The sequence below is a fragment of the Aspergillus vadensis genome (genome assembly GCF_003184925.1).
Source record: "Aspergillus vadensis CBS 113365 unplaced genomic scaffold BO88scaffold_24, whole genome shotgun sequence".
NCBI classification, from domain to species: Eukaryota; Fungi; Ascomycota; class Eurotiomycetes; order Eurotiales; family Aspergillaceae; genus Aspergillus; species Aspergillus vadensis.
In genome coordinates this window covers 664,856-690,582 of record NW_020292062.1, presented here as the reverse complement: position 1 = coordinate 690,582, position 25,727 = coordinate 664,856, and the positions used below count along the sequence as shown (strand labels likewise).

General features: G+C 45.7%; 8 protein-coding genes across 8 annotated transcripts; 4 read left to right on the top strand and 4 right to left on the bottom strand.

Moving 5' to 3' along the window:
* Nucleotides 1–66: 66 nt before the first annotated feature.
* On the top strand, nucleotides 67–3,033 carry BO88DRAFT_428609 (DEAD/DEAH box helicase; the record flags this gene model as incomplete). Its single annotated transcript, XM_025709094.1, has 9 exons — nucleotides 67–152; nucleotides 228–333; nucleotides 390–961; nucleotides 1,142–1,372; nucleotides 1,415–1,456; nucleotides 1,510–1,631; nucleotides 1,744–2,368; nucleotides 2,605–2,790; nucleotides 2,856–3,033. 9 exons carry the CDS (start codon nucleotides 67–69, stop codon nucleotides 3,031–3,033), a joined length of 2,148 nt encoding a protein of 715 aa, XP_025559592.1.
* A 2,451-nt stretch (nucleotides 3,034–5,484) lies between these two features.
* Nucleotides 5,485–8,858, top strand: BO88DRAFT_457024 (putative NRPS-like enzyme; the record flags this gene model as incomplete). Its single annotated transcript, XM_025710967.1, has 4 exons — nucleotides 5,485–5,793; nucleotides 5,859–6,126; nucleotides 6,190–8,396; nucleotides 8,466–8,858. 4 exons carry the CDS (start codon nucleotides 5,485–5,487, stop codon nucleotides 8,856–8,858), a joined length of 3,177 nt encoding a protein of 1,058 aa, XP_025559591.1.
* Nucleotides 8,859–9,682: 824 nt separating this feature from the next.
* BO88DRAFT_418433 (uncharacterized protein) lies at nucleotides 9,683–10,611 on the bottom strand (the record flags this gene model as incomplete). Its single annotated transcript, XM_025708347.1, has 2 exons — nucleotides 9,683–9,971; nucleotides 10,010–10,611. 2 exons carry the CDS (start codon nucleotides 10,609–10,611, stop codon nucleotides 9,683–9,685), a joined length of 891 nt encoding a protein of 296 aa, XP_025559590.1.
* Nucleotides 10,612–10,890: 279 nt separating this feature from the next.
* Nucleotides 10,891–11,281, bottom strand: BO88DRAFT_457022 (uncharacterized protein; the record flags this gene model as incomplete). The annotated part of the gene is made up of 2 exons (XM_025710966.1): nucleotides 10,891–11,028; nucleotides 11,090–11,281. 2 exons carry the CDS (start codon nucleotides 11,279–11,281, stop codon nucleotides 10,891–10,893), a joined length of 330 nt encoding a protein of 109 aa, XP_025559589.1.
* Nucleotides 11,282–15,168: 3,887 nt separating this feature from the next.
* Nucleotides 15,169–15,799, top strand: BO88DRAFT_418431 (uncharacterized protein; the record flags this gene model as incomplete). The annotated part of the gene is made up of 3 exons (XM_025708346.1): nucleotides 15,169–15,233; nucleotides 15,257–15,530; nucleotides 15,632–15,799. The coding sequence occupies 3 exons, from the start codon at nucleotides 15,169–15,171 to the stop codon at nucleotides 15,797–15,799; spliced, it is 507 nt and encodes a 168-aa protein (XP_025559588.1).
* Nucleotides 15,800–17,916: 2,117 nt separating this feature from the next.
* On the top strand, nucleotides 17,917–19,272 carry BO88DRAFT_407515 (uncharacterized protein). Its single transcript, XM_025707454.1, has one exon. It carries the CDS (start codon nucleotides 17,977–17,979, stop codon nucleotides 19,222–19,224), a length of 1,248 nt encoding a protein of 415 aa, XP_025559587.1. The 5' UTR covers nucleotides 17,917–17,976; the 3' UTR covers nucleotides 19,225–19,272.
* Nucleotides 19,273–19,631: 359 nt separating this feature from the next.
* On the bottom strand, nucleotides 19,632–22,107 carry BO88DRAFT_471012 (transketolase family protein; the record flags this gene model as incomplete). The annotated part of the gene is made up of 5 exons (XM_025711689.1): nucleotides 19,632–20,549; nucleotides 20,608–21,125; nucleotides 21,179–21,661; nucleotides 21,736–21,845; nucleotides 21,914–22,107. 5 exons carry the CDS (start codon nucleotides 22,105–22,107, stop codon nucleotides 19,632–19,634), a joined length of 2,223 nt encoding a protein of 740 aa, XP_025559586.1.
* Nucleotides 22,108–22,816: 709 nt separating this feature from the next.
* Nucleotides 22,817–24,872, bottom strand: BO88DRAFT_348126 (sugar transporter; the record flags this gene model as incomplete). The annotated part of the gene is made up of 9 exons (XM_025703402.1): nucleotides 22,817–23,091; nucleotides 23,136–23,332; nucleotides 23,391–23,597; nucleotides 23,733–23,905; nucleotides 23,976–24,079; nucleotides 24,149–24,293; nucleotides 24,350–24,459; nucleotides 24,522–24,693; nucleotides 24,762–24,872. The coding sequence occupies 9 exons, from the start codon at nucleotides 24,870–24,872 to the stop codon at nucleotides 22,817–22,819; spliced, it is 1,494 nt and encodes a 497-aa protein (XP_025559585.1).
* Nucleotides 24,873–25,727: the final 855 nt, after the last annotated feature.

Sequence of the window (25,727 nt, the reverse complement as noted above, 5' to 3'; positions counted from 1 at the left end):
CGATACATGATCTTTCTAACAGCCCGCTACACAGTCTCGAAGGGTTAGGGTACTTCTTCGATCCAAATGAACAATCTCAAGCGCTGTTGGGATCCTGTCCAGGATGTAGCAATGGACAGTTTCACTCCCTGCAAAAAAGCCCCTAAGTTAACGTACGTATCACTTGAATCCCGACCAATCTAACTAGGTCTCTCCGTTCGTGACTAAGCTAATGATCTCTTCGAAAGACCACCAGACCACGTCGATTACCTAGAAATTCCCTCAGAGACGGACCATGCTCCCCTGACTCCTGAAGGTTGTGTTCAGAATAACGAGGTGGTTTGCTATGGCGCGGTAGGACGACAAATACCGAGACGGAATAGTATGGCCGCAGGCTAATGTGATTCAAGTTGTATGAGGGTCGAGTCTCCCGCCGCGGAAAAAAGATACTCTTCCAGAAGTTCTGCCGATCGGCCGGTTCCTTGGAACGCTTCTTAGTTTTACGGAAGCATGAAGGTTGTTTTATAATCCAGGACCAGGCCCTGAATCAATTCGCTGTTCTGGATACGGTCACCGCTGCTGCACTTGATGGCTTGGAAGGACTCGAAAATATAATCTTTCAAGCGGTCCCGCAACCACTCATAGGGAATCAACCCAGCACAGGCGAGACTATTAACGTCTCGATCAATATATACGGTCCCATGCGACATTATCGGGAAGTTGGTTCTCGGCTTTCCAAACTAAAATACAACCTTCAGCATCCGGATGCGATCGATTCTGGGGTCCGATATGACAACCCTCAATATTTCAAGCGCTCATTCACGCATCTAGACATGCATCAATTTATCAGACCAGTTTATCATGTGAAGAGAAGTCTGCAATCAGTTTCTTCAGAGGTGGAAAGACTTCTGGACACGCTTGACGCTGTTGTCCCGGAGAGTGATATCCCAGCCACAGAGAAACTTCTGACACCTCTTCTCGAGTAAGTCGTTTAAACTGTCTAGTTAAAGTTGGCAATCTAACACAATTAGACATCAACAAGTTGCTGTCAAGTTTATTCGAAGCAGAGAAGATTCTGAAAATTCAAGGGAATGGTATCAGCATATAGACAGTCCAAGGTAGGTTCACGTCTCAAAGTCTCATATGCTAGTAGTCACTTTAGCGGTCTCCTAATTCACTTAAGCGACCTTCCAAGTGACCGGTCCAAGCAGTCAACTGGTGGCATAATAGCGGATACTATGGGCCTGGGAAAGACTCTCACAATGTTAAGTGCCATTGTGCTTTCCCTGGAGAAGGCTACCGATTTCATGCAATATACCGGCCGCTGCTTGGAAGGCGATCACTGTGCGATTCCGACTAAGACCACACTCGTCATTGTACCCTCGACACGTATGTTTCCTTCTTGAGTTTTCCGACAACCATCAATAACCAAAAGTATCAAAGAACTCTTTGATGTCTGGATATCAGAAATGGAGCGGTAATTGAGTACCCACCGTGAACCACTTCCACGGAAGCTAATGTCTGCTCTAGTCATATTGCCCCTAATTCAATGCACCTATCGATATTCCATGGGCACCAGAAAAAACTCGATGTGAAGGAGTATCTAGCATCGGATGTTGTGTTAACCACATACGCGACACTGGCAAGCGATTGTCAGAGCCTTGGCATTCTGCGTAGACTGAAATGGTTCCGCATAGTATTGGACGAAGGCGAGTATCCGAATATACATCCCTGGCTCTGACCTATATCTAACCGTCAACCTAGCTCACTGGATTCGAACACCCGCTAGCAAGCAGTTCCGTGCAGTCACACAACTGCAAGCGTGTCATCGATGGTGTCTGACAGGCACGCCAATCCAGAACAAACTCGAGGACCTCGGTTCTCTCGTGTCCTTTCTCAGGATTCCCCCGTTTGAAATTAGATCTCAGGCAAAATTTAAGGAGTACATTATTGATCCGTTATTTTCAGGTGGGAATGACCCAAGCCAGAATCTGCGACTGCTTCTCCGATCCTTGTGTCTGAGGAGAACCAAGCAAGGCGGCCACAGCATAACAGTGAATACAGTGGTGGTAAAACTCTTATTGTCCGCAGCGGAAAGAACTGCATATGATGAGATCCTGAATGAAACAAAGCATGAGATGGATACCCTCGTCAGCTCGAATCTTGGAGCGCGCAAGTATACCAAATTGTTCACGGCCATGCATCGACTTCGCGTGTTATGTGTCCAAGGCACTGCTTGTCGAAGCTGGAACTCTCGTTCATGCTCTCCTACTCGGCCGTCTGGAATTAAAAACTCCGAACCACGCTGCGAAATATGTGACGATGAGTTCACCACGTCGTTCAAGGCTGAGTGTCTGTTCTGTCCGGGTTGCTCTCGCCTCCTTTCCGAGTCTCCCGGTAGTGGTGGATATCTTTCCGAATGTTTGACGCCGAACTCCACTGGCGTCCATCAATACCCACTGTCACCGTCGCCGTATTCATCTTTGTCCACTAGCACGGAACCCCCGCTGTCAACGAAGCTCCAAACCCTGCTGAACGACTTAATACAGCATGCCTCCTCGTCCAAGAGGTATGGATAAACACTTCATGTATACCGCCGTACCGACCGATTACTAACTTGGATAGTATTGTTTTCTCCGCATGGACAAAAACACTTGACATTCTGTGCATGAAAATGGAAGAGTTGGGGCTAAACTACGTGCGTATCGATGGTGATGTGAGTAGATTAGATCGAACTCGGCGCCTCCACGACTTCCGAACCTCGTCATTAATCACGATTCTACTCATGACATACGGCACAGGCGCAGTGGGGTACATCTAGCCTTAATCGTTTAATCACCGAGCGACCTTCGATGCTGACAATGCCCCTATTCCAGGTTGAATCTTACCGCCGCAAATCGGATCCATATCCTTGAACCACAATGGAACCCTTCGGTTGAAGAGCAGGCTATCGGCAGAGCTGTTCGGCTCGGCCAGTCAAGGGAGGTGACGGTAGTGAAATATGTAGCCCAGCGCACTGTGGAAGAGGTGTTACAAATTCAAGTCATGGCATAATTCTGCAGACACACGTGACTAACCGCCTTTTAGAACATCCTCGGAGTGCAAAAGAATAAACAGCAACTAGCGAGCTTTACACTTGCGGGTGACTCGAATGAAACTTTGATGGATAGAACAGAGGTAAGTTTGCTCCGATTTCCATCTTCAATCGCTAATTTTTCGTAGGAGTTACAAAAGATCCTGTTCGTTTCGAGATGAGGACTCGGTTGCCGTTGGAAGGGAGTACTGTACAAGTAAGATAATAATGACCTAATTTGATAAAAATAACATAATGCGCCACAATTTTGAACGGCAGTCCTATGCTCTTAGTCTTAGTTTGTTGACTTAAATGATGTGGTTGTGGTGTAGATCTACTACGACAGGCAAAGAAGGAATATGCTCCATGAGATTTTCTAATGGAAAATCAATGGCAGGATCTAGTTTAAATGAAATAGGTAGTAATCTACGAGTCCGCTTATCCTCAACCGGTATAACTTAATTCTACATGCCCAGACCGGCTCACAGCTGCGGAACCTGAAAGGGCATTCTGACTCAGTTTACTCGATGGCCTTCTCATCCAGATATACTCAGATGGAGCACGAACAAGGCTCTCATATATTAGTTGAGAAGAACTCTTGGGTACGTTAAACGGGTAAAAGTGTAATATGACTTTCCGTGGACCTCATTGTCATGCTATCTAACATAATGGATTCGCACTTGGGTATCTGACTGTTCGCGTTCTTTTTATTACATTTTATGCGCCTTCCGGTTGAATCTATATTCTAATCAGAAAATTCATCTTTTTATATCTCTAACCTGTATGTAAAAGAGAAAGCCTGGATAGCTGTGCTTTATATTTTGATTTTTACATGTCCGGAAGATTCTGGACACTTCAATCAGTGGCGGATCGCCATCCATTAGAACACCACAGCCACTGAAGATCACATGATATACTTTATGAAGATCAACTAGTTAATTTTTATTTTCATACGGTGTGGTACTGTATGTACCATTCCATAGGTCGTGACTATTGGCAGATGTATATTAGAGTTCGTGTTGATAGATCAGTGATAGTTGCCTTTCCGGCTGAGCCGCCGGGCATTAATGAATTGTGGTATAAGGAAAGAAGTCAAGCAGTAAATGATTTCTTAAGGATACCCGCGAAGTTCCAGTGCTGACACATCCAGCCAGTATGTCAGTCGGAATCACTTTTTTCAGTGCTGAACACATTTTCTGTTTTGCTTTATTCTTTCTCCATCTGCCGGGTTCACTTCCGCAGTTTATAGAAATCGCTTTTTAGGTTATGATGAATGAATAGCTATAATTTACAGATATACTTAACCAAACAGTTTATTGCGCGCGACACCATACTTATTTATTTATAGAGTAGTTTGGTAATGTGATAAAATTGGGCTTTAATTTTATTGGAAATTTAATTTAACTGATTAAAAATCAATAAGTAATTTGGAAACCGTTAATTCTTTATAGCTAAAAGAACTTTTATATCTTAATTTGACTGCCGGTTAACAGTCAGGTTATGATTAAAGTATTTAAACGATCAGGTATAGCCACTCTAAGATGGAGTATTATAGCTATCCTATATTTTATAGCCAGTCAGATCTAGTTTTAATTACTATTGCATTATTTTGCCTGATAGATGGATCTGCACTGGCTTGGCGGTCATCGGCTAGGCGAATACCGGAATTATCTGGTTGTTCAGAAGAAATGCGGTCGAATGGGCCGCCACTATGGAGAGCAAACTAGCTAGTAGATAGACATTGCTTCGTGGTTATTTTCGGTGGATCTCATTCTCTGTTTGTTCGGCTTATGTTGATTGAAAGTGTATGAAGAAACTCAAGTATCGGGCGTATCCGTCCTCGCTTGCTGCACCAATCAGGCGTAAATGTCCAGTGGATTGTAGACTGTTTCCATAAGAGCTTGTTCCCGCAGTATTATTCCGTATTGGACATTGATGTTGAGGCATTGTGACGTGACGCATTAGCAGCTTGTTTTATTATTTCAGTGTTCATTTAGTATAAATATGCACTGCATTGGGTGTACAAGTTATCTCCAAGTACCCCGGCTCGGCAGTATTAGCCGACCCCACTTATTTCAGTGGAACTTTTATGCACCCGAACCTGTGTATAACCACTTTACCTGAATCTCTGTAACCAACTCTATCGGAAACCAAGCCTGATCTGCACTAGGGAGCTACACTATTGCGCTGATAATGGACAGTATACCACCTAAGCGATGGATCCAGAATACAGGATGGGAAAACAAGGAAAATGCCTCAACGCGCCCGTCCGTACATAGCGCCCTGTCCCTCAGGATATTTAAAGAGGCAGAAGTGCAAGCATCGATGCTATTTTTTCCAACGATTATTTCCTTTTGTCATTCCTGTATCTAAGCACAGCCTGCGTTCAAGGCACAAAGCACCCATCCAATTGACGTCCGTTTCGAGCGACCATGGTCGGTATCACCAATTCAACACCAGGAGCATTCAAAGCTCCGGGAAGGCTTCTGGTGACCCACGTTGATACTATTGCCAAGCAATCCCCTAATAGACGATTTGGCCTGATTCCAAATGGCACCGAAGTTGGCCAAGGATTCCGGGAGGTGACTCTCCGGGATCTCTCCCGCGCAGTCAATGCCATGTCCTGGTGGATCGATGACACTCTGGGCAAGCCGCAACCGGGAGAAACGATCGCATATCTGGGGAACAACGATGTGCGCTACATCATTTTTATGCTTGCGTGTCATAAGACAGGCTATACGGTTTGTTATCCGGGTGTCAAATTTACGAGTTGCCATTAACCATCAATATTTGGATTCACTCCTAGATCTTTCTACCTTCCACTCGGCTGTCGGATGATGCATATAACCATGTTCTCATGGAAACAAAGTGTTCGCACCTACTTTTCAGCCGAGAAAAGTCTCCAATTGCTTTCAGATTGAGAAAATTGGATTGGAAAATGCAATTCCAAGAGGTGCCATCTGTGGCGGACATCCTGAGGAATGCAAGTGACACGAGTCACTTTGAGTTCTCCAAGACCTATGATGAGGTGGTGGACGAGATTGCCTTTATGATCCATAGTTCTGGAACAACCGGTACGTATGCAGTGACTGATCCCCAAACAGCTTAAGAGATGTAGATCTAACGATTTCAGTAAGGCATGCCTAAGCCCGTTCCTCTCACCCATGGTTTTCTGGGTACGATGGATTTTGCCGTATCGATTCCTATGCCTCCGGGGCGGTCTTCCGCTTTCTTTAATGACCTGGCTTCTGATGATCCCAACCCCAAGGACCTTGTTCTCTCGTCCACACCGTATTTCCACTTGATGGGGCTGGTCTCGTTCTTCGAGTCTATCTTCCACAACATCCCCTTCGTTGCAGGCCCTGAAAGGCTGCTTTCCGTGGGGTTTCTGACCGATCTAATTCGCCACACGAAGCCGACAGTCACAATTCTTCCACCTTCAATCCTTGAAGACATGAGCTTTTCTGATGAGGCTCTCACGTGCCTCAGCACCCTGAAGTTTGTTTGTTATGGTGGGGCTCCTATTTCGCCAGAAGTGGGCGAGAAGCTTGGTAGATATGTCCAATTACGGTCGGCCATTGGATCCAGCGAGATGGGGGTCATCTGCTCTATGGTCCCCGAAGGAGAGGACGCCTGGGGGTATTTCGAGTGGAATCCCTCCTATCAGATTGATATGCAACCGATCGGGGACGGGCTCTACGAGCTGGTTATACCACGGGTGGAACATTCTCTCGTGATGCATGGAATCTTTCACACGTTCCCGGGTCTGAAAGAGTATCGATCCAAAGATCTCTACACCCGGCACCCAACCAAGCCGAAGCTCTGGAAGTATCATGGGCGCTTTGACGATGTGATTGTGCTCAGCAACGGAGAGAAACTGAACCCGATCTCGTTGGAGAAGATCGTGGAAGGCCATCCTTCGGTTCATCGGGCTTTGCTTATCGGCCAACGCAAATTCCAGACATGCTTGTTGGTCGAGCCGGATATCGAGAAGGTTACCACTCCTATCGACGAGAGGGAGTTTGTGAACATGATTTGGCCAGTGGTTCAGGCGGCTAACAAGACCGTTCCTGATTACGGCAAGGTCGTGAAAACCATGATCCGCCTTTCATCTCGCGAGAAACCCTTCAAACTCACCGCGAAAGGTACCACACAACGGCATACCGTGAATCAGGATTATGCCGAGGAAATTGAGGAGATTTACGCTGCCCAAGATAGGCAACTGGTGATGGGCCTGCCATCAGCGATCACCCCGGACACTGTCTGTGAATATCTACAAAACGTTATCTGCAAGCTTACAGGAAGGCAAAGCATCAAACCGAGTGACGATCTCTACAGCATGGGCCTGGACTCACTCCAGGCAATCCAGTTGAGCAAGATTGTGAAGAACTCGGTCTTCTCCTACAATCCGGAGTTGAACACCGACCATCTCAATGTGCAGCAGATCTATGCGCACCCAACTACAGAGGGACTCACTAATCTATTGTTGGGGATCCTTGACGAAACATCGAGTGCGATTGCTACCGTATCTCGTTCCAATAAGATTGCGCAGTTGATCATCAAGTATACGAATGATCTTCACACTCGGAAATCTGATATCCTTCCTCAACTGCCTGCCTTATTCACTGTCATTCTCACTGGATCCACCGGATCGTTGGGCAGCTATATCCTTGACGACCTACTGCGTAATCCCCAGGTAACAAAGGTCTACTGCTTTAACCGAAGTGAGGATTCTTCGACGCGCCAGAAGGAAGGCTTCCAGGAAAAGGGACTGCAGACTTCTCCTCTGGACGATCCCAACAAGGTTGAGTTCCTGCATGTCCGCTTCGGAGAACCCCAATTTGGCCTCTCCGACCGACAGTACAAAGAGCTCCTTAAAACGGTTGACGTGATCATCCACAATGCATGGAAGGTCAACTTCAACCATCCCGTGTCCTCCTTCGAGGACCCGCATCTCAAGGGTGTCCGGGAGTTCGTGCGCTTCAGCCAGAGGAGCCGCTACCAGGCCCATCTTGCCTTCGTCTCCTCAGTCAGCACGATTGGGGCCTGGAAGCCCAGCGACGAGGTCACGGCCGTCCCCGAAGTTCCGATGGAGACGGCGGAAGCCGCGCTGGAGCAGGGATACGGAGAGTCCAAGTATATCGGGGAGAGCATCTGCGTGGAGGCTTCGAAGACGGCCGGTGTGCCGACTAGTATCCTGCGCGTCGGACAGATCGCTGGTCCCGACACGCGCTTGGGAGTGTGGAATCCGCACGAGTGGATCCCGTCCTTGATCAAGACATCAAAGGCGACGGGTAAAGTGCCGTCTGATCTCGGGGGGTACCCCATCGACTGGGTGTCAGTGGTGCGCACCTCACCCTATCTCCTACTTTCTAACCTATCCGTAATGAATGTCACTGACTAAGTTAACCAGGATACCCTAGCGCAAATCGTAAACGAACTCGTCCTCGGCCGCCGCGCCTCGCTCGCGGATACCCGCAACGCAGTCTTCCATCTGGTCAATCCATGCCGGACCACCTGGGCTTCTCTCATTCCCGCGATCCAAGAGCGATACGCCGTCCAGCCCGTGCCTCTCGTCGACTGGGTCGCCGATCTCGAAACCATCCAGGATCCGTCCGATCGCGACGTGCAAGATAAACCCGCACTGAAGCTTCTAGCCTTCTTCCATGGCCTGGCGGACAACGCAGATGTCTTGTCTGCGGACATCAGCGTGGAACGGTCGAAGAAGGGGAGTAAAACGATGGCCTCACTCGGTTCGGTGTCACCGGCTCAGGTGGTCAATTGGTTGAATCAGTGGAACTTTTAGATCTAAGGCTAGGGTGAGAATATTAACTCGGCGATTACCTTGACATTCCTTGCTGCTTATGAAATATTCAGCATAAGACATATTAGGGCTAGAGTGACTTCTCAAACATTGGTGTTCTACGTTTTGTAGATAAAGGGCTTCCCCATACCTACATTCAGCGTGCTTGATGGGCCATATATACCCACAGGATAACGAAAGTCTCCAGATCAAACATTAGAAGTCTGTATCACCAATAATACACATACATGACTCCAATTTGCTTTGCAACGCTCGCTTCAACACACCTCTTCATTTTCTTTAACCTTTGTCCCTGTTTCTTTCCAACACTTGCTTTAAGATATCTCCTTTATTTCTTTAATATGTATCTCTGGTTCTTTATAATGCTTACTTCGATATATCTTTCTGTTTTCTTAATCCTTGTCGCTGTAACATATGATTTGTAGAAGCTTCTGAAGATATTTGAATACAAATAAATAGATAATAAGTATATATCAGACATGAAAAGTAGTATTATACATATTACTCTATCCTTTCCATATTTTCTTCAATTCTACCAAGAATTAATAGACTTTCACAACATGAATCATTCGGGTTTGGTAAATTGAGTTCTGGTAAGATATCGGTTTATAAGATATTAAATACTCCAAAAATTGAAATGTTTTAATTGATTACTATTCTTCTTCAGACAATTCATCTCAACTATAGGATGATATTAGTATTATCCCTCTGGCACAAGCAGTATATTTGGGCATTTAATGTATAACCTACAAGGTTATACAGAACAGCGAAATATAAAAGATAGCCTTAACATAGAAAGAACATCTTTACATCAATCCAAGGGCAATCTTAGGAGGCCGTCTATAGTCCTCCTCCCACCAAGAGCTTGCTCCCAAATGAGCGCAAGTATATACCTGAGCCATATCATAGCACACCTTCATCCAGCCAACATCTTCATACGTGCATCCATGTAAAGGCTCATAATCATCATCCTCTATCTTTTCATCAGATTCCTCTATACTAGCCCGGTCCACCTCATGCCTACCATTAACAAGAATCACGAATCCACTGTTATTCCATTCATCCAGCGACTCAAGCGGCATGTCCAGAACAGACCTCAAGATTCCTCATCCACCATGATGCAAAGTCAGTACCGTGCCGTAGAATGCCACCGGTATTCAGTAAGTGGAACTCCTTGCTCAGCTTCACACGCGGTAGCCGACCACCTATTGAACTGATCCCGTAGATTGTCCGGAGTTACCCCGTCGAACTGTGTCTTGTCGTCAATTATTGGCGGCCTGAAGGAATCAAGCAATTCCAGACCATGGTAAGATTCTAGTGACGTCCGAACCTTGTGGAGAGAGCGAGACAAGAATTCTTCCCAGTCAGAGTCACTCTTGTAAGTGCAACGGAATATAACGATACCCGACGTCTGGAAGCCCAAATCATGCATATTCGTCTCGATTAAGTCGGCATCATTCCATCTAAGGGGCCACCATGGTGTACGTTTAGAGTCCTGAGGACCACGCCTAGGGCGCGGTAATGATGATGATAAGAGCCTAGAAGAAAGTTGGAGCGTCTTCTTTTTCATGTAAGGTTGTAGAGTAGTGTTATAAAGTGCTGACCGGTGACCATGCCAGATGAGCGGCAGGGCGAAGAACGGAAGAGTTCTCGACAGGATACAGTTGATGTTATTAGGGATTTGGTATGTATGCCTTTCCAGCATGATGCTAGCCTCCCGAGTAAGGATAGTCATTTTAGCAATTTGGACAGGGCTTTTGTGAATCAAGCTTAGCAGAAAATAAAAGGAAGGTTGTGTGGAATGAAAGAGGTCGGTAACCCAAGTATTTAGGTCACTCGGTAGTAGTACCCATCACGTGGTTACCGCCTAGTTTCTGGCTTGGTAAATAATTCTAGAACTATAATCTAGTTAACTTTTATAATCTGCTATATCTGGACTAAATCCGATGACTGAATACACTTGTCTCGAGCCACTAAATCGTGTTTCCTCCACTGCTACTAATACCTACCGGCATCAGTCTGTAATCGTAGTCTTTTCCGCACTTATAGCAGGCATTTTCATCAAACCGACTTTGCTCTGGAATTCACTCAAGGCCTGAATCACCACGTCGTTCAACCGGTGATCACGGAAGTACTCGAGAAGGCCGAAAGTCTAGTATGCCATTTAGTAATTTCATTTCATCCCATTCCCAGTGATAGAGAGCAAGACTGACGCTTCGGATGGCCGTGGTGTGATTATTAACTGCCTCATCACTATCCGCTTTTACTTCCGCTGCGGCTAACTCTTCGATTTTAGCAATGGTGAAGGGAGAGTTGAGCCCCATAATTCTCCCCTTGACAGCGTTAATCCCAGCAGCAGTGGCCAGCAAAGGGTCCGGAAATTTGGTCGATCCAAAGGCTTCCATGATACGGCCGCAAGCGTATCAGGCAAGGCTAGTAACAGGCACTGTCAGTGACTAATACGAATGGAATTCATTAGCAGAGGCAGAAAATACTTTGAATTTATTATTAGATTATAAATAATATTAGTAAGAAGAATAATATAGTATAAATTATTTATTAAAATTATTTATATTATATTTATATATAAGTACTGACCAGCTGTAATATTATAAAATTATTTTACTATATCTAGTTATCTAGTCTTTTATAATTTTATTACAGCCCTTCTCTCTTCTCTCCTAATATTTATTAATATATAATCTAGTATACTACTTGTACATGATGCCTCAGAAACTAGTGAAATTAATAATCTTAAAAAAAATAGTTATAGTTATCTTATCAGTATATTTATCATTTTAAATATATTTAGAATATAGTTTATTAATATTTTACAAAAAGATATATATTCTTTTCTAAAAAGGCACAGATTAATAAATATAAAATATTCTAGAGAGTATTTCTAGGGTAATAATGACTAATGTTATCAGGATGAGCTGAGCAACAAGCAAAACACAACTTAACAACATGTTACTTGGTCATGAGCCCGAGGTGTTGTTTGCAGAGCATCTGGATCGGCGCTTCTGCTTTGTAGAGATGCCCACTCATGAAATTTACTGTTTGGGCCCTAGTGGTGAAGGTTTCACTTCCATGTAGGTTTCACCAACACTTAAACCGGGTGAACCTTCAGATCTCCCGCTATTATATTTTATTGTTGACCACGAGAGATTATGCACCCTCATCCTTGACCTCCCCCCCTTCATTCCCAGAGCTTTTATCAATACTTGTTTTACTTCCTCGAACTCCTTCTGCCTTATATTTGACCTGTCTATTCCCAGCGATGTGGCTTTTTTTTCTTGTTCCTGGACTAAAGACTATACTCTATCTCTATTGCCTAGCTCTGATGATGATAGAGCTTATGATTGCTCTCTGTGGTGTCCTGCAGTTGCTGCTTTGTCCAACCGCCTACGTGACTTGTGGGAAGGTTTCGTTTTCGGCGGAGATGAAATTTCTGTATACAGAGTCGGGCGGCGCGTGGCTGTATTTTGTATTTATGGCGGCTGTTATTTTGTGAGCTTTTAATAATAAGTATCTGTAGTGCTTTCTTTATGCTTCCATGCTCCTCAGCGACTTGGGCCTGGTATTATTCAGCCGTACAGGCAGTTGGCGGCTGGATAATCTGGCTTAATATCAGTATCTGGTTTATAGAAGACTATCTTATGTTTTAGATTTCTGCATCCACCATTTTTATGTAACTTTCAATTGTCAGTGGTGTTGCCCTCAGCGCGACTAATTCTAGCGTTGAAAGAGAATAAAACTTGATCCTTTTGTTGAATCTTGATGACAAGAATGATTTCAGGGACAAGGCGGATGAGAGCCGTGATCTATACACCAAGGAGTGACTATAATCGGGGAGAAATTGGAGGAAGCTATCATATAAATGCTTTTCTGTTTCACATCTGAGTGCCATAATGTTCTGGTCTTCTATCGGTCCACGGTAAAGAAAAAGAGAGCGAAATCACAGTCACATAGTGCGCATGATCTCTAGTACTTGGATGATCGCTTGGTACCACACAAACATCACTGTAACATTATGCAATGAGATTGACAGGGTTAGTCGCATATAGAATAAGTCACAAGTTGTCCTTCTCCCCTCAAATAGCTGTTCCTGTCTGTAACAAATTCCTGAAAGGTCATAGATCATCGCCATAATTCTTTGAGGAAGAGCCGCGTTCGTGGCTCTTTCCACCGAATAGCGTTTGGTTTAGTAGCATGTTATATAGGGGCTCAAATTATCGTGCGGCATTATCGACTCGCCATATGCCATTAGTCCTGGTGATTTCAAAATTACTTCCGCTGGACTCTGTCGTACACCACGTCTCTCCTCCCCCCCGAATATGTCTCGACTGTGACCCGTTTCTTTGACGTACCTCAGTCTATGTTCTACGACCATCTATTATTTTTGCCAGCTCTATCGGGCTGTCTTCGCCAATCAGTGTTTGTTTTCATCACATAGCTCTTGCCACTTTGGATGAAACTGGTATTCGTCGTAAGTGTGCGCATTCGGATATATACACTCTTACTTTTTTATATTGTGGGTGGAGACAGCGAGTCTGACATCCTTTGGGACTAGTGTTGTGTCCGTGAAGGTGATCTCGTCCAGGGCATAGCGTTGCAGCCAAGCTGAATAATTTTAAAACAATAAGTGCTAGTTTTAGTGATAACAAGCGCGACGAGGTCGAGAGTGGTGATGAGCAATGTACAAGCTAGGAGCTACGCACTCTGGCCCAGCGGATCCAATTCTTGATTTACCTGCCTTTATCAGACTATCCAGGAAATTCATCTGGCGAAACTGATCTAGTAACAGGCACTGTCAGTGACTATACAAATAGAATTTATCAGCAGAGGCAGATGATAGTCTGAATTTACTACTAGATTATAAATAATATTAGTAAGAAGATTAATATAGTATAAATTATTTATTAAATTTATTTATATTATATTTATATACAAGTACTATCTAGCTGTAATATTATAAAGCTATTTTAATATATCCAGCTGCCTAGCTTTCTGTTACTCTACTGCCTTCTCTATCTATTAATATAAAGTCCAGTATACTACTTGCATATAGTATCTCAGAAACTAGTAAATTATTAATTTTGTAAAAAGGAGTTATTTTCTCAGTATATTTATTATTATAAACATATTTAAAATACAATTTAATAATATATATTAATTTCTTTTAAATAAGAATATACTTTTTCCTAGGAAGATATAGATTAATAGACACAAAATAATCTAGAGAATATTTCTTAAGTAATGGTGACTAAGGTCATGATTTATACTATCCAATGACTACTCGACTGAATCTATACCCAGTTATATCTCCGGCATTCATCGCAAACCATCTTGTAATGAAAAAGGCTCTTTATGGATTTGGAAACTTAACACTCGTCGATCTTGCCAGCTTATTCTTGTGGTAAGAACCTCTCATTTGGAATAGTCACCACTTGTAAGCGGAATAGACCATTCAAGGCTGGGTGAACATGGTTAAGAGCAAACTTTATCGGTTCACCCTAATTTTTGGATGCCAATCTGATCTGTATGAAATGGAATTAATAGGAGATTGTCTCGATTGGAGATAGTCTTTCAAGTCGTTACTAAGAGTTAAGGATGTAGTATGAGAGATATCCCACCGCAACAGCCTGTAGGTGGTCGTGCTAAAGTCGCCTATAGGAAGACACAGCATATAAAGGATGTGTCTACCAAACCAAATGGCTCGAAACTTTACTTCTCTATCTGGTACTGTAACCGGTTTGCAGGGCTCACCTGGAGAGGTGCCTCTGGCGCTCCTGACGGAAATCAATACTTTTTAGTCTCACCTGCAAACAGGGTAAGCTTTCACTAAAGACCGGCCCTACATTTCTAGTTTTACCTATACCATTCACCTGCAGCATACCTTCAGGGAAATAGGTTCACAATTTATGGATGTATACCGTCACTAGCATGTAAAAATCCGGCTTTTTCCTCAGTAGTAGATCAGAAGACTTCGACTTCCTGGATGATGGTAAGACTTTATTGAAAATATGCTTCCTCATTGACATCATTTCACCGAAGGAATATCACGAGGGATACGTTGTAGCCTAGGCCTTGTAACACTAAAACAGGATTCCATGTTACCCCTATGATAGTTATAAAGGCTTTGTTCCGTCTCATTAGCTGCCAATATTTAGAAGGCAGAACTTCATTGACGACGTTCACTTGTGGAAGGATACTTCAATAGCCCATACCAGGAAACCGATAATCCGCAGCTTCATTCCTAGTCCCTACTTCCCCAACGTACATGCCCAACATGACAGTTACTAAGCCGCAAATGTATCATTCCCTCCACTACACTCAAACAAAACGGGATCCACGGTATTAACACATAACTCTCACAGGCCTGTTGAGGAATACTTTCTCTCCTTAATCAAGCAACAAGACTGTTTTGATTCATCAGAGCTACAAGATGTCTTCGATCATCTACCAGGGGTACAGCCGGACGTTCTGCTCGGTGAATGGGAGGCTCACATACTCCGAAGTGGACACCCTTCAGATTCGGTAGCAGAGAAATTGCTACCTCTGATCAAGGTTGTCCACTCCAGAACATCCGTGACAAAGTATTCACTGGATGGTAAAATAAGGAAGTCTCTTCCAGATTGGGGTGATATGTTTGTGAGTCTTTGCACCAAATCTCGGTCCTCCCTCTTACATGTCTGCCACGTCTTCATGATTGCATTTTTATTGACCATGAACTAATTTCTGAATGGCTGAAGCTATCTGAAATTACCTATCGCGGTGTTAGCTCTGCGGCTCTGATATATGATGATCATCCACGGGTAGACTACCTTCGCTATGTCAATGAACACACCATTGCCGGTGCTCACTGGTCCAAAAAGGAAGATGAAGCCGGAGTGGTATATTTCTATCTTAGCAAGCATTAACAGACAAGGCTAGAAGATTGACGTTTTGGCCCAATCATCCTGGATAGGTCGTGAAATTCGAGTTTTATCGTTTCTTTAGGTTCATTTTACTATAGAATGGAAATATGAGCTTGTTAGTATTGCATCGATAGATATATATTCTAGGCTGTATTCTAAACCCCTCTTTTTATGGCATGAGGTAGAACATGCCTGCAAGGCGTTGAAGTGGCTGTCATGCGGTGAGGCTTCCGTTGTGTCCTCGAGTGACATGCCTAACTTATACGGTCGCTGAACGATTGCTGGGTGTTTTACCATTCTCGACTGGGGAGATGAGTCATTTGACTTACACAGCCAGCATACCGCAGACTTTGGCGTTTTTAATCATCCACATTAGGGGATGATATATCTTGTATGATTGTTGAACCTAACCAATTGCCATGCTGCATCCTGCAGATCATCTGTGTGCTTCCAGTTCTGGCCGGGTACATGCTTCAATACATGCAAGGCCTGGTCCTCCTGGCATCCCGTGTCACATTGATCCATGCAGAAGCAGACCATTAAGGATAAAATTTGCCACTACACATTTTTGGATCTTATTGTATTCTGTGACGTGTGGGCTCTGGTCCAGTGTCCTAGCCACTGACCTACCCACCGAGCTACAATCAAAAATACGTATTCAATTTATAGGCATCTTTGCCTTCGAAAGATACTGGTTTGTTGTGTTATTATTAGGGTCTATGTATCTACAACACTGCAGATTTCGGCATCTCACTCTACCTTTGCTTTAATAAAGCTTCCCCAAGCCTATCAGTCATCATCGTGGAGCTCTTTGCTCGTGAGAAGATCCACAGTGTGGAATTAATTTTATTCAAATCACCAAATTACCATACTTTGAACCCGCATGTGTCCCTGCTAGACCTCTCTCTGATTACTGTAATCAGTTGGACACAGGAAATGGCTAGGTCATACTAGCTGCTCTTGCCCCAATTCTTGACCACAGCATGGGATCAACGTCACAGAAGTAATCACTGCGCTGCATTTCTGGCCCAAGATGCAAAGGATGTCGAGAACGAACAGCTGTTCTGGGCACTGCTGGCAGGAGAAGAAGACTCCGGTCAAAGTGGTTAGAGGTATAACTTGGAGATCTGCTCGTCTCATATGCAAACGAAAGCAATGTTGAAAATGTATTATGTATATTCATCGATCTTTCTTAATAGATGTCGTCCCATGTTGTGTGGACAACCTCACTGATATGTATTTCAATGATCTAATCACCGTACCCGGCGCATGTCCGTCATATGTATGTTGTGTTCTTTGTTTATGAATTGAAACTGCTACTTCGCGTGAGTAACTACAATAATATGATGCCGCTTATTCATGACGGTATCCTAGCTGGGCTCAAGCTATAGCATGGGTCGAGTAATTTTCCAATGGCCTTCAAGAGCAGAGGTTGGTAAAATGGCCCTGTTCTCAGGAACGCCTTCATCTCCTTGTTCTTTGAGAATTTCCCATTGCACGCATTGTTTTTATGGCAGCCGCACCTGGTACTTTTTTATAGCAGAGCATTGCCTACCCACACCTTATTGTCACCGACCTTGTGCAGACATCGGATGGATAGTATACACATCCGCAGGGGAAGTGAAATACTGCCATTTCATAAGCCTAAATCTGTATCCTTTTAAATCAAGGCAAGGCATATTGTCTATCGCCATGATAGCCGACGGCACCAACCATTCCCTCTGAACGCTGATCAGTAGGCTGAAACTACGCCACCAGCAAACCTGGCACTGAACTCAGAGTGGATGGTATACTAGGTCCACCCTGAGATGGTGGAAGGCATACGATATGAGCAGATGCCAGTGGGGAGATACAGTGACTGGAGTCTCTGTGTCGCCTTATGTTTTGCGAGGTATGAACAGATTAGCTGTGAGCCGCATCTCTGCAATATCCAGAGAGCGAGGTAGTTCTGGTGTCGGGCGGGCCTTTGATGACTCAGGCATTACGGCTGCGAAATGTAAACCTTAAACTTACGGCTTGGCTTCTTAATCGGGTCTAGTGCACTCACGTAGTACTGTAGTTTGGAATCGTCGCATCTCGCATGGCTTCACATATCGTTGAGATGCGCTCTCGATGTTCCCCCAACCAGACTTTTCGGCTAGCTTTACAGACGACTTTTAGTTGATTCATGTTTGCTCACAATGAGCAATTCTCATCTACGTCTCGATACGCCCCAATCCCACACCATTTTCATCCGCCCGGGCATCGAACCATATACTTCGTCTTTGCCGGGTTCCGTTCGACTTTCAAGGAAGGCTTCCATGGACATGGACATGACAGATAGTGCACGCAATATCACTATTAGTCTTGTTCGATCAGTGAAATTCGATGGCCATAGCTCATCTCGCACAAACCTCAATGGTCGCTGGCGGAGTACTCTTCGATATCGACAGTCCACGACAAAGCAATTTATAGCGCCGGGCTACGAAGAGACTGTTCTGAATTGTATTCTTTGGTCCGCACTTGACAAACTCGTGTCATGTCGGAATACAGACACGGAAGATGGTGTGGTCTACTACTTCAATATTCCGGTGCCGAACTGCCTCCCTCCAACGATGAAAACCGAGCTAGGGACAGTCGATTACTACCTCAAGGCCACGATTGACCTTGAGTCTGGCCGCAAACTGAGTGTGTCCAAGACCCTTGACATTCTTTATCGTTTGATACAACCACCATCTTTCCCCAGCAACTATTCTCGACGGTTCACTGCCTCCCCTCTGATGATTCAAACTACGATATCACAGCAACGACCAAAAGATGCGACTACCAAAGCGATGTTCTCCGTGGAGCTAGCAATTCGGAATTTGCTGACACCAGCTGCCCGAGATGGTGAAATGAAATATATAGCTATCTCAGCAATCAAGTGGAGGGTCGACGAAGTAGCTATGCGCCGTAATATAGCCCATTGTGAGATGCAGGACTTTGCTAACACTACAACGACGTCGAAACGGTCATTGATAGAAGGAAAGCTCGAACCCCGATGCCCGAAAGTCATATTTCAACGCTCGGATCAGAGCTGCCTGCGTGATGGCTGCTTACGGGTCGAATTCGAAATCAGGATTCCGGAAAGTGCAAATGCTGCAGACGAAATCTGTGAGAGTTACTGTGGCAGTGACGATTCACGGAATATTTTTCCACTGGCCGATCTTCCAGGAATTGCTATCAACCACGAATTGAAGGTCGAGCTTATAACCCGGGAGGACACCTTCAGTGGCAGAACGAATAAGAGACTGGACCGGAAACCCATCGCTAAGTTGTACGGTGCAATATTTCCGCTGCGAATACACAAGCTTGCCAATGATGTCGACGCGATGGAGACATACTGTCTTGACGAGCCTCCGGCATTTGATGTGATCCAACAGATGCTACCCCCGAAATACGAACCATAAGTCGATCCACAGATCGAAAGATTCCTCAGGAACCGGAGGGAGTTCAGGAAGTGTGAAGATAGAATACATGGATTGCTTTAGTCAGCTCAATAAGATTTGGAGCCATCCTTGAAATGCATAGGCACACCACTGCGTAGCACTCACAACCTACCAAATGGTTTCCTCCATCGTGTAAATCACCTGATGTCTAATCTGGCTGTTTTATTTTCTTTTTTTTTTTTTTTTTTTTTTTTTTTTTTTTTTTTTTTTTTTTTTTTTTGCACTGAGTGTAGCAAGCCCTTATTGTACAAGCAAATTACCTCATTGTGAGAACTGATCATTATTGAGTAAGCACGATCGGATCCTCACCCTTTACAGGCAATCTCAATCGCAAATTTAAGGGAAAGTTACAAGAGTCATAAACAGTTCTAATGCTGAAGTTCAATCCAGTGGCCCCCGTTGAACTCTCTAAAATCGCCCCTCAAGACATCAATTCCGTCCCGTCTGACTTCCTCTACCAGGTCCTTGATTTTAACTGCGATGCGGTCTGGCACAAACCCGAAATGAGCATATGCATCCTTCGAAGGCAAACTCTTTCCAAAGTAGTTCATGGACACGGATGCATCAGCATAGCGCTCCCATCCGTTAGACGGGTAAGCCTCAATCACGACAGTTGGCTTGCCGGCGCGAGGCTTCAATACAGAGTGCTTGTATTCTCGAGACTGTTGCTCGAAAAGCCTTGTGCAAGGGAATGAGACAATCCGTGCGCGGAGACCATATTCCTTAAGAAGCAATTCGCGGGTCTGCATCGCATATACCATTTCTGAGCCGACTCCGATGATGGTGACGTCAAAGTCGTCGCCCTCTGCCTCAGCAAAAACGTACGCGCCTCTGATTACACCTTCGCGTGAGGAGTATTGAGGATACTGGGTCAAACCCTGACGGGATAGGGAAATGACAGTCGGTGTCTCAGTCGCGCGAATGGCGGCGTTGTAAGCGCCTGCAACTTCTTCTGCATCGCAGGGGCGGATGTAGAGTAGGTTAGGCATAGCACGCCATAGCGCAGCAACTGCGATGGGCTGGTGCGTAGGTCCATTCTCGCCGACTCCGATGCTGTCGTGGGTGGCGATGTGGATCTGCTGGAGGCCTTGTAGTGCGGCCATGCGGATAGCGGCAGCGGCGTACAGATGGAAGACAAAGTATGTACTCGTCATGGGGATGAAGGTGCCTCTGTTGAATGCAGCAAGCCCGTTGGAGATAGCGCACATGGCATGCTCCCGGATACCGTAGTGAATGTATCTACCGCTGTAGTCTCCGGTCAGACCACACACAGTTTGGAGGTCAGGCTGAAGTGCATGTAAGTAACCGAAAGTGGCATCAGGAAAAGAAGCTAGTGGCACCTACAGACTGGAAGTCGACTTTGTTCTTGTAGGCGACATTGCAGGAGGGCGTAAGATCCCCAGTCCCGATCAAGAACGAATTGATGTTCTGTCCCAGGGCATTGGTTATCACACCAGCAGATTTCCTGGAAGCAGTGGATGCAGTAGGTTGTTCTTCCTTGTTGGGAATGTACTTGTTCCAGTCTTCTGGAAGCTTTCCTGCAACACGGCGCGCAAATTCAGCGGCCAACTCGGGGTACTCTTCACGGTACTTGGCAACAGCCGCATGCCAACTCGCTTCATGAGCCTCGCCACGGCCAGGAATATCACGGAAGAAGTCATAGACATCCTCTGGAATGTAGAAGTGTTCGTTAGGGTCGAGGCCAAACGATCGCTTGAGGTTAGCCACTTCGTCGACACCCAGGGCAGATCCGTGTACATCAGCCGTGCCGGCCTTGGCGGATCCAATACCAATCACGGTGCGGACGTTTAGGAATGTTGGCTTATCGCTGTGGCGAGCGGCATCCAGCGCGTTCACGACGGCTAGATCGCATTAGCGGACCCTTCATATGAAGTCAAGGGTTCAGTAGACCTACCAGCAACATCTGTGTCCCCACTGTACACGTCTACCACATTGAAACCAGTAGCTCGCATCTTCATGTTCATATCCTCGGTGTTAGCAACATCTGCACTTCCATCGCACGTAACGTTGTTATTGTCGAAGATGACACATAGATTGTTCAACTTCCAGTGGCCAGCGAGTGAGAGCGCTTCAAGACCGACACCTTCCTGAAGGCAGGCGTCACCGACCATGCACCACGTCATGTTATTTACTACCTCGTGGCCAGGCCTGTTGTATGTAGCAGCCAAATTCTTAGTGGCCATGGCGAGTCCAACGGCATTAGCCACACCCTGGCCGAGAGGCCCCGTTGTAACCTCCACGCCATCAATCTCAATTTCGGGATGACCAGGGCAGAGAGAGTCAAGTCTCGCCGAGTGATATGTCTTGAGTTGATCGTGTGTCATGCTCGGAACACCAATAAGGTGCATAAACAAATATTGCCATAGGCAGGCATGGCCTACAACATTTCTCTGTTAGGCACACTTTGAGTATAGTCAGGCAGCTCGGCCGGAGCAACACCTGGAGACATACCATTGGAGAGGACAAAACGGTCACGATTGAAGTAATTGCAGTTCTTTGGGGAATACTTCATGACATATTTATACAAGGCGATACCGATGGCAGCCATACCCATCGGGGCACTGTCGAGGTTGGTTAGAGCCGTGCCCATGTTGTCAAACAGGATATCCGGGATTCGGAGCTGACTTACCCAGCGTGACCTTCTCCATACTGCTGCGCAAGATCGGCAATGAGGGCTCGAAAGACATTCATCACACGCTGGTGCTTCCCTGGGCTTTCTAGTCCGATACCGACACCGGCTGAAGCTCCATTGCGAACACCAGAGACTGCTTTCGTGGGCAGACTTTGGATGGGCTTCTCTGTAAGTTCTAGTGCGGGAGCCATAGCCGGAAAGTGAAGGCTATCTGCGAAATCAAGAGTTTCTTTCTGCAAGGAAACGTTCTATGGTAGTGAATTTGAGATTGTTAGGCCAAAGACATCGAGATGGCGGTATTCTTATACATCATGCTATCCACCCCGATATGCCATGCGCCCCGGATTTCAGGCACTGACCAAGTAATGGATCATGTTGATTCTGGATCGAGACGATGACAATCACCTGTCATTGAGGCCACTGAGTATAGGATAGTCAGATGTTATTCGCAGTACCAGTATTTCCATATGCTTCTGAGTGCTGGCCATCGTCGGAACAGTGCCTCGCTTCGAGGCCAGTGACCCTCGCCTCGATGACCCCTCGGCTGCGTTCCCGTGAGTAATGTAGTGCCCCCACAATGGTCATACTGCCTCACAAGCATGATTAGCCATCTCGACATATCTTTGACAAATTCACTACTGATGACTTTAATGTCTCGAAGAAAGGGTGTACTCCCACAGGTACAACAGACATGAACGTAGTGTATACGTTTGTAAAAGAGGTAATATGACAAAGATCCATGAGTAGCTTATGGGGTGAACTCACTTTCTCTATTGTCTAACAATGTTATCTATGTACATGCCAAATATGAAGTTGCAGGTTTACGAGGCCCAAGGTTCCCTCCCTTCTCTGCCATCATACACCAAAGCTAGGCCATAATCATAAGTGATGCGAATATTATTATATGGAAGATGCGTTTTCAATCATGTTGACTGTAGGAGCACTTTCCTTCCTTCTTCCATGTAGGACAGCGTCAGTAAGCACCAAAGCATCTTGGCTGATTTTCGCCATCTTCTTCTTGGACTGTGGTCCAATGAGCCATTTAGGATTGTTCTCGAACAAGACATCAATATCTTCAAGAGAAGCCTTGCAGGTATCCGGAACTGCAGTGTCAAGATTGTTAATATTGGGTTCAAACTCAGGAAATTCGATCCGTAGCGTGCGACGAAGGAAAGCTTACTGAAAAAGTATATCACTGGGATAAAAGACAAATTCGTACATGCCCACAGGATGTAAGTACCATATTGAATGCGAGAGATGAGCACTGGAGATATCATAACAACAAAGAAATTGCAGAGCCAGAAAAAGCCGGTGGAGATGGCGACGGATGTTCCACGCGTTTGCAGCGGAGTTAATTCGACGGGTAGCAAGAAGGCCAGCCCGTTGGTACCGATGGCACAGACAGTGTTGAAAATGCTAACATTCAGACATCAGCAATATAATAAAAATTATCTCTTTAGACAAAATGACTCACAAGACACAAACTACGGACACGTATCCGCATGCTTTATTGCTTGGAAACGCAACCGTGGCGGCGAGAACAGCCATGCTGACACACTGCCCGACCGCCCCGAAAAGCAGTAAGGGCCGACGCCCAAGTCTGTCGATGAGGGGAATTGGAATGAAGCTCGCAATCCAGAACTCCAAGCCGACAAAGCCGGACATCAGCAAACTAAGATGTCTGGAGAACTTCAGTGTGTTCTGGAAGATAATGGGGCTGTGGTACTCCAATAAGATGTGGTAAGCGGGTGATCGTCAAAATATATTTCTATAGAGGTTGAGGGTTTCGGGACAACAGATCGACAGCTGGACTTACACATAATATGTAATAAGATTGACGCCTGTAAGCTGGTACATGCACATCACAAATGCAGACAAGACGAGTCGCTGGAAAAATCGGGGCCTTCCCTGGGTGAAGATAGCCTGCCATGGAGAATCACTTTGGGAATCTTCTTGGAGTGCGTTCTCAATCAAAGACACGACTGTGCACTAGATCAATCCCATGACATTAGCGACTCTGTGTATCAAAGGGTATTATCACTGCACGTGGTATACGAACAACTTCAGCAGCGCGTGTAGCAGGATCTTCTTCCAACGATAACATATCAACAACGTTGCGTGCCTCATCAACTTTTCCGTTGCGCATCAGAACCCGCGGGGATTCTGATATATCAGAGAATGGCCCATCAGTCTTCCGGTACACTATTTGATCATGAGTCTATTGCCACTTACCCGGAAGAAAGAGTGCCAGAACAATTGTCACAGCCGAGAAAGCAGACTGCAGCCCCAGTGGCAGCCTCCATGCCCAACCATTGTTACTGGTAACAGAGGAAGCTGCCAGGCCATAGTCCACCCAGTATGCTAGGGCAATCCCGAACTGCAGATATTAGCTGATAATGTCTTGCAAGGTGTCATAAATGCAAGCTGACATACCAGGTTAATGTTGAGTTGCCACATGACGGCTCGACCTCTGTTCTCAGAACGAGAGCACTCGCCATTCCAGGTGGGCAAAATAGCAGCTGCCATACCATTCCCAAACCCGGCTGAAGGCAGAATGCGTCAGTATTCCTCGATGATAGGCACTCGGAAGCCAATTGGAACATACCAACAATACGGCCTACTATCAATTGGGCCAGATCAAAAGAGGAAGCCTGAAGGATGGCACCGAAGATGATAATTAGCTCTCCCACCATGACGGTCAGCCTTCGGCCGAACTTGTCACCACTGATTATGACAGTCAAAGCACCGGCTGCACATCCTAGTTCATAGACCGCCACCTGTTAATGTTAAAAGCACGTCCCATGTAGGTAATCTCTCTGAAGAGCCAAGCGCCATCTTCACGTACCGCAAAACCTTGGAGGGTAGAGTTGCCATTCGAGATCGAAGGGAATGTTGCTTCGAATGATGGGCCCGTGAGAAGACTGCCCATGACACCTTGATCATAGCCGAACAACATGTTCCTACATGGCGCAGAGGCGTGCGTTAGACTCCGTCTCGCGTGTAAGGCTAGGGGTCATACTCACCCAATGCCACATGTAGCTGTAATCAGGTACTCGATCCATGCCGATTTAGCCCCTCGGCCTCTTAGCCGCTCGGTGAGGAACGCATAGGGAGTTGTGAATGGTTTCATTCTGATATTCGTCTCGCAGCTTACTTGGCAATCAGTTTCAATGAGAAATCGAATCTCGCTTGCAGGTGGGTTGAAGAGAAATGTATTTCGCCAAGAACTCCATGAAGCTAAGCACTGGTTTTGTTTCTGCTGGATCGGCGATAAACAGCTTGGAGGGTTGGGGTATCTCCGGATTCCCCGCATTGTGGGGGGTCGCCCTGATCATCGCTGCTGAAATTTGAGGCTTGCTAAAAGCTATGTTTGACATCGTCTCGGGACCGCCCCAGACTTCGCCAATTGGTTCGAAACCTTAAAACTTGTCCTTGAGCCACACGGATAGCCGGAATCTTAAGCTTCCCGCTGCATTCGACTGCGTCTGACTCCGGCAAGTTGACGTTACTGGCAAAGCGAAGGCGATGAAGTCTCCACATGATTTTTAACCTTCCCAATTCTGGTGTTCCCTATGTGTCATTGAGGGCTTTATCCCACCGGTCGGCAATCCACCCGATAGCTCTCGATGCGAGCCCCTTGCCCCTCGCAAGCTAACCGGGGCCACATGAGCATCCGTTCACCGGCTCATTTCATCATCATAAATCCTGTACACCACTTGTGTGGACCCTGAACTAGCATGACTATGCTGATTACCATCTCCATATGATAGCTCCAAAGGCCGGAGTAGCTATGGTACATCCACCGACGGGG

What these genes read in the sequence shown, in the direction of transcription:
- BO88DRAFT_407515 (XM_025707454.1), top strand. Translation starts at nt 17,977, where the DNA reads ATGAGCAATTCTCATCTACGTCTCGATACGCCCCAATCCCACACCATT.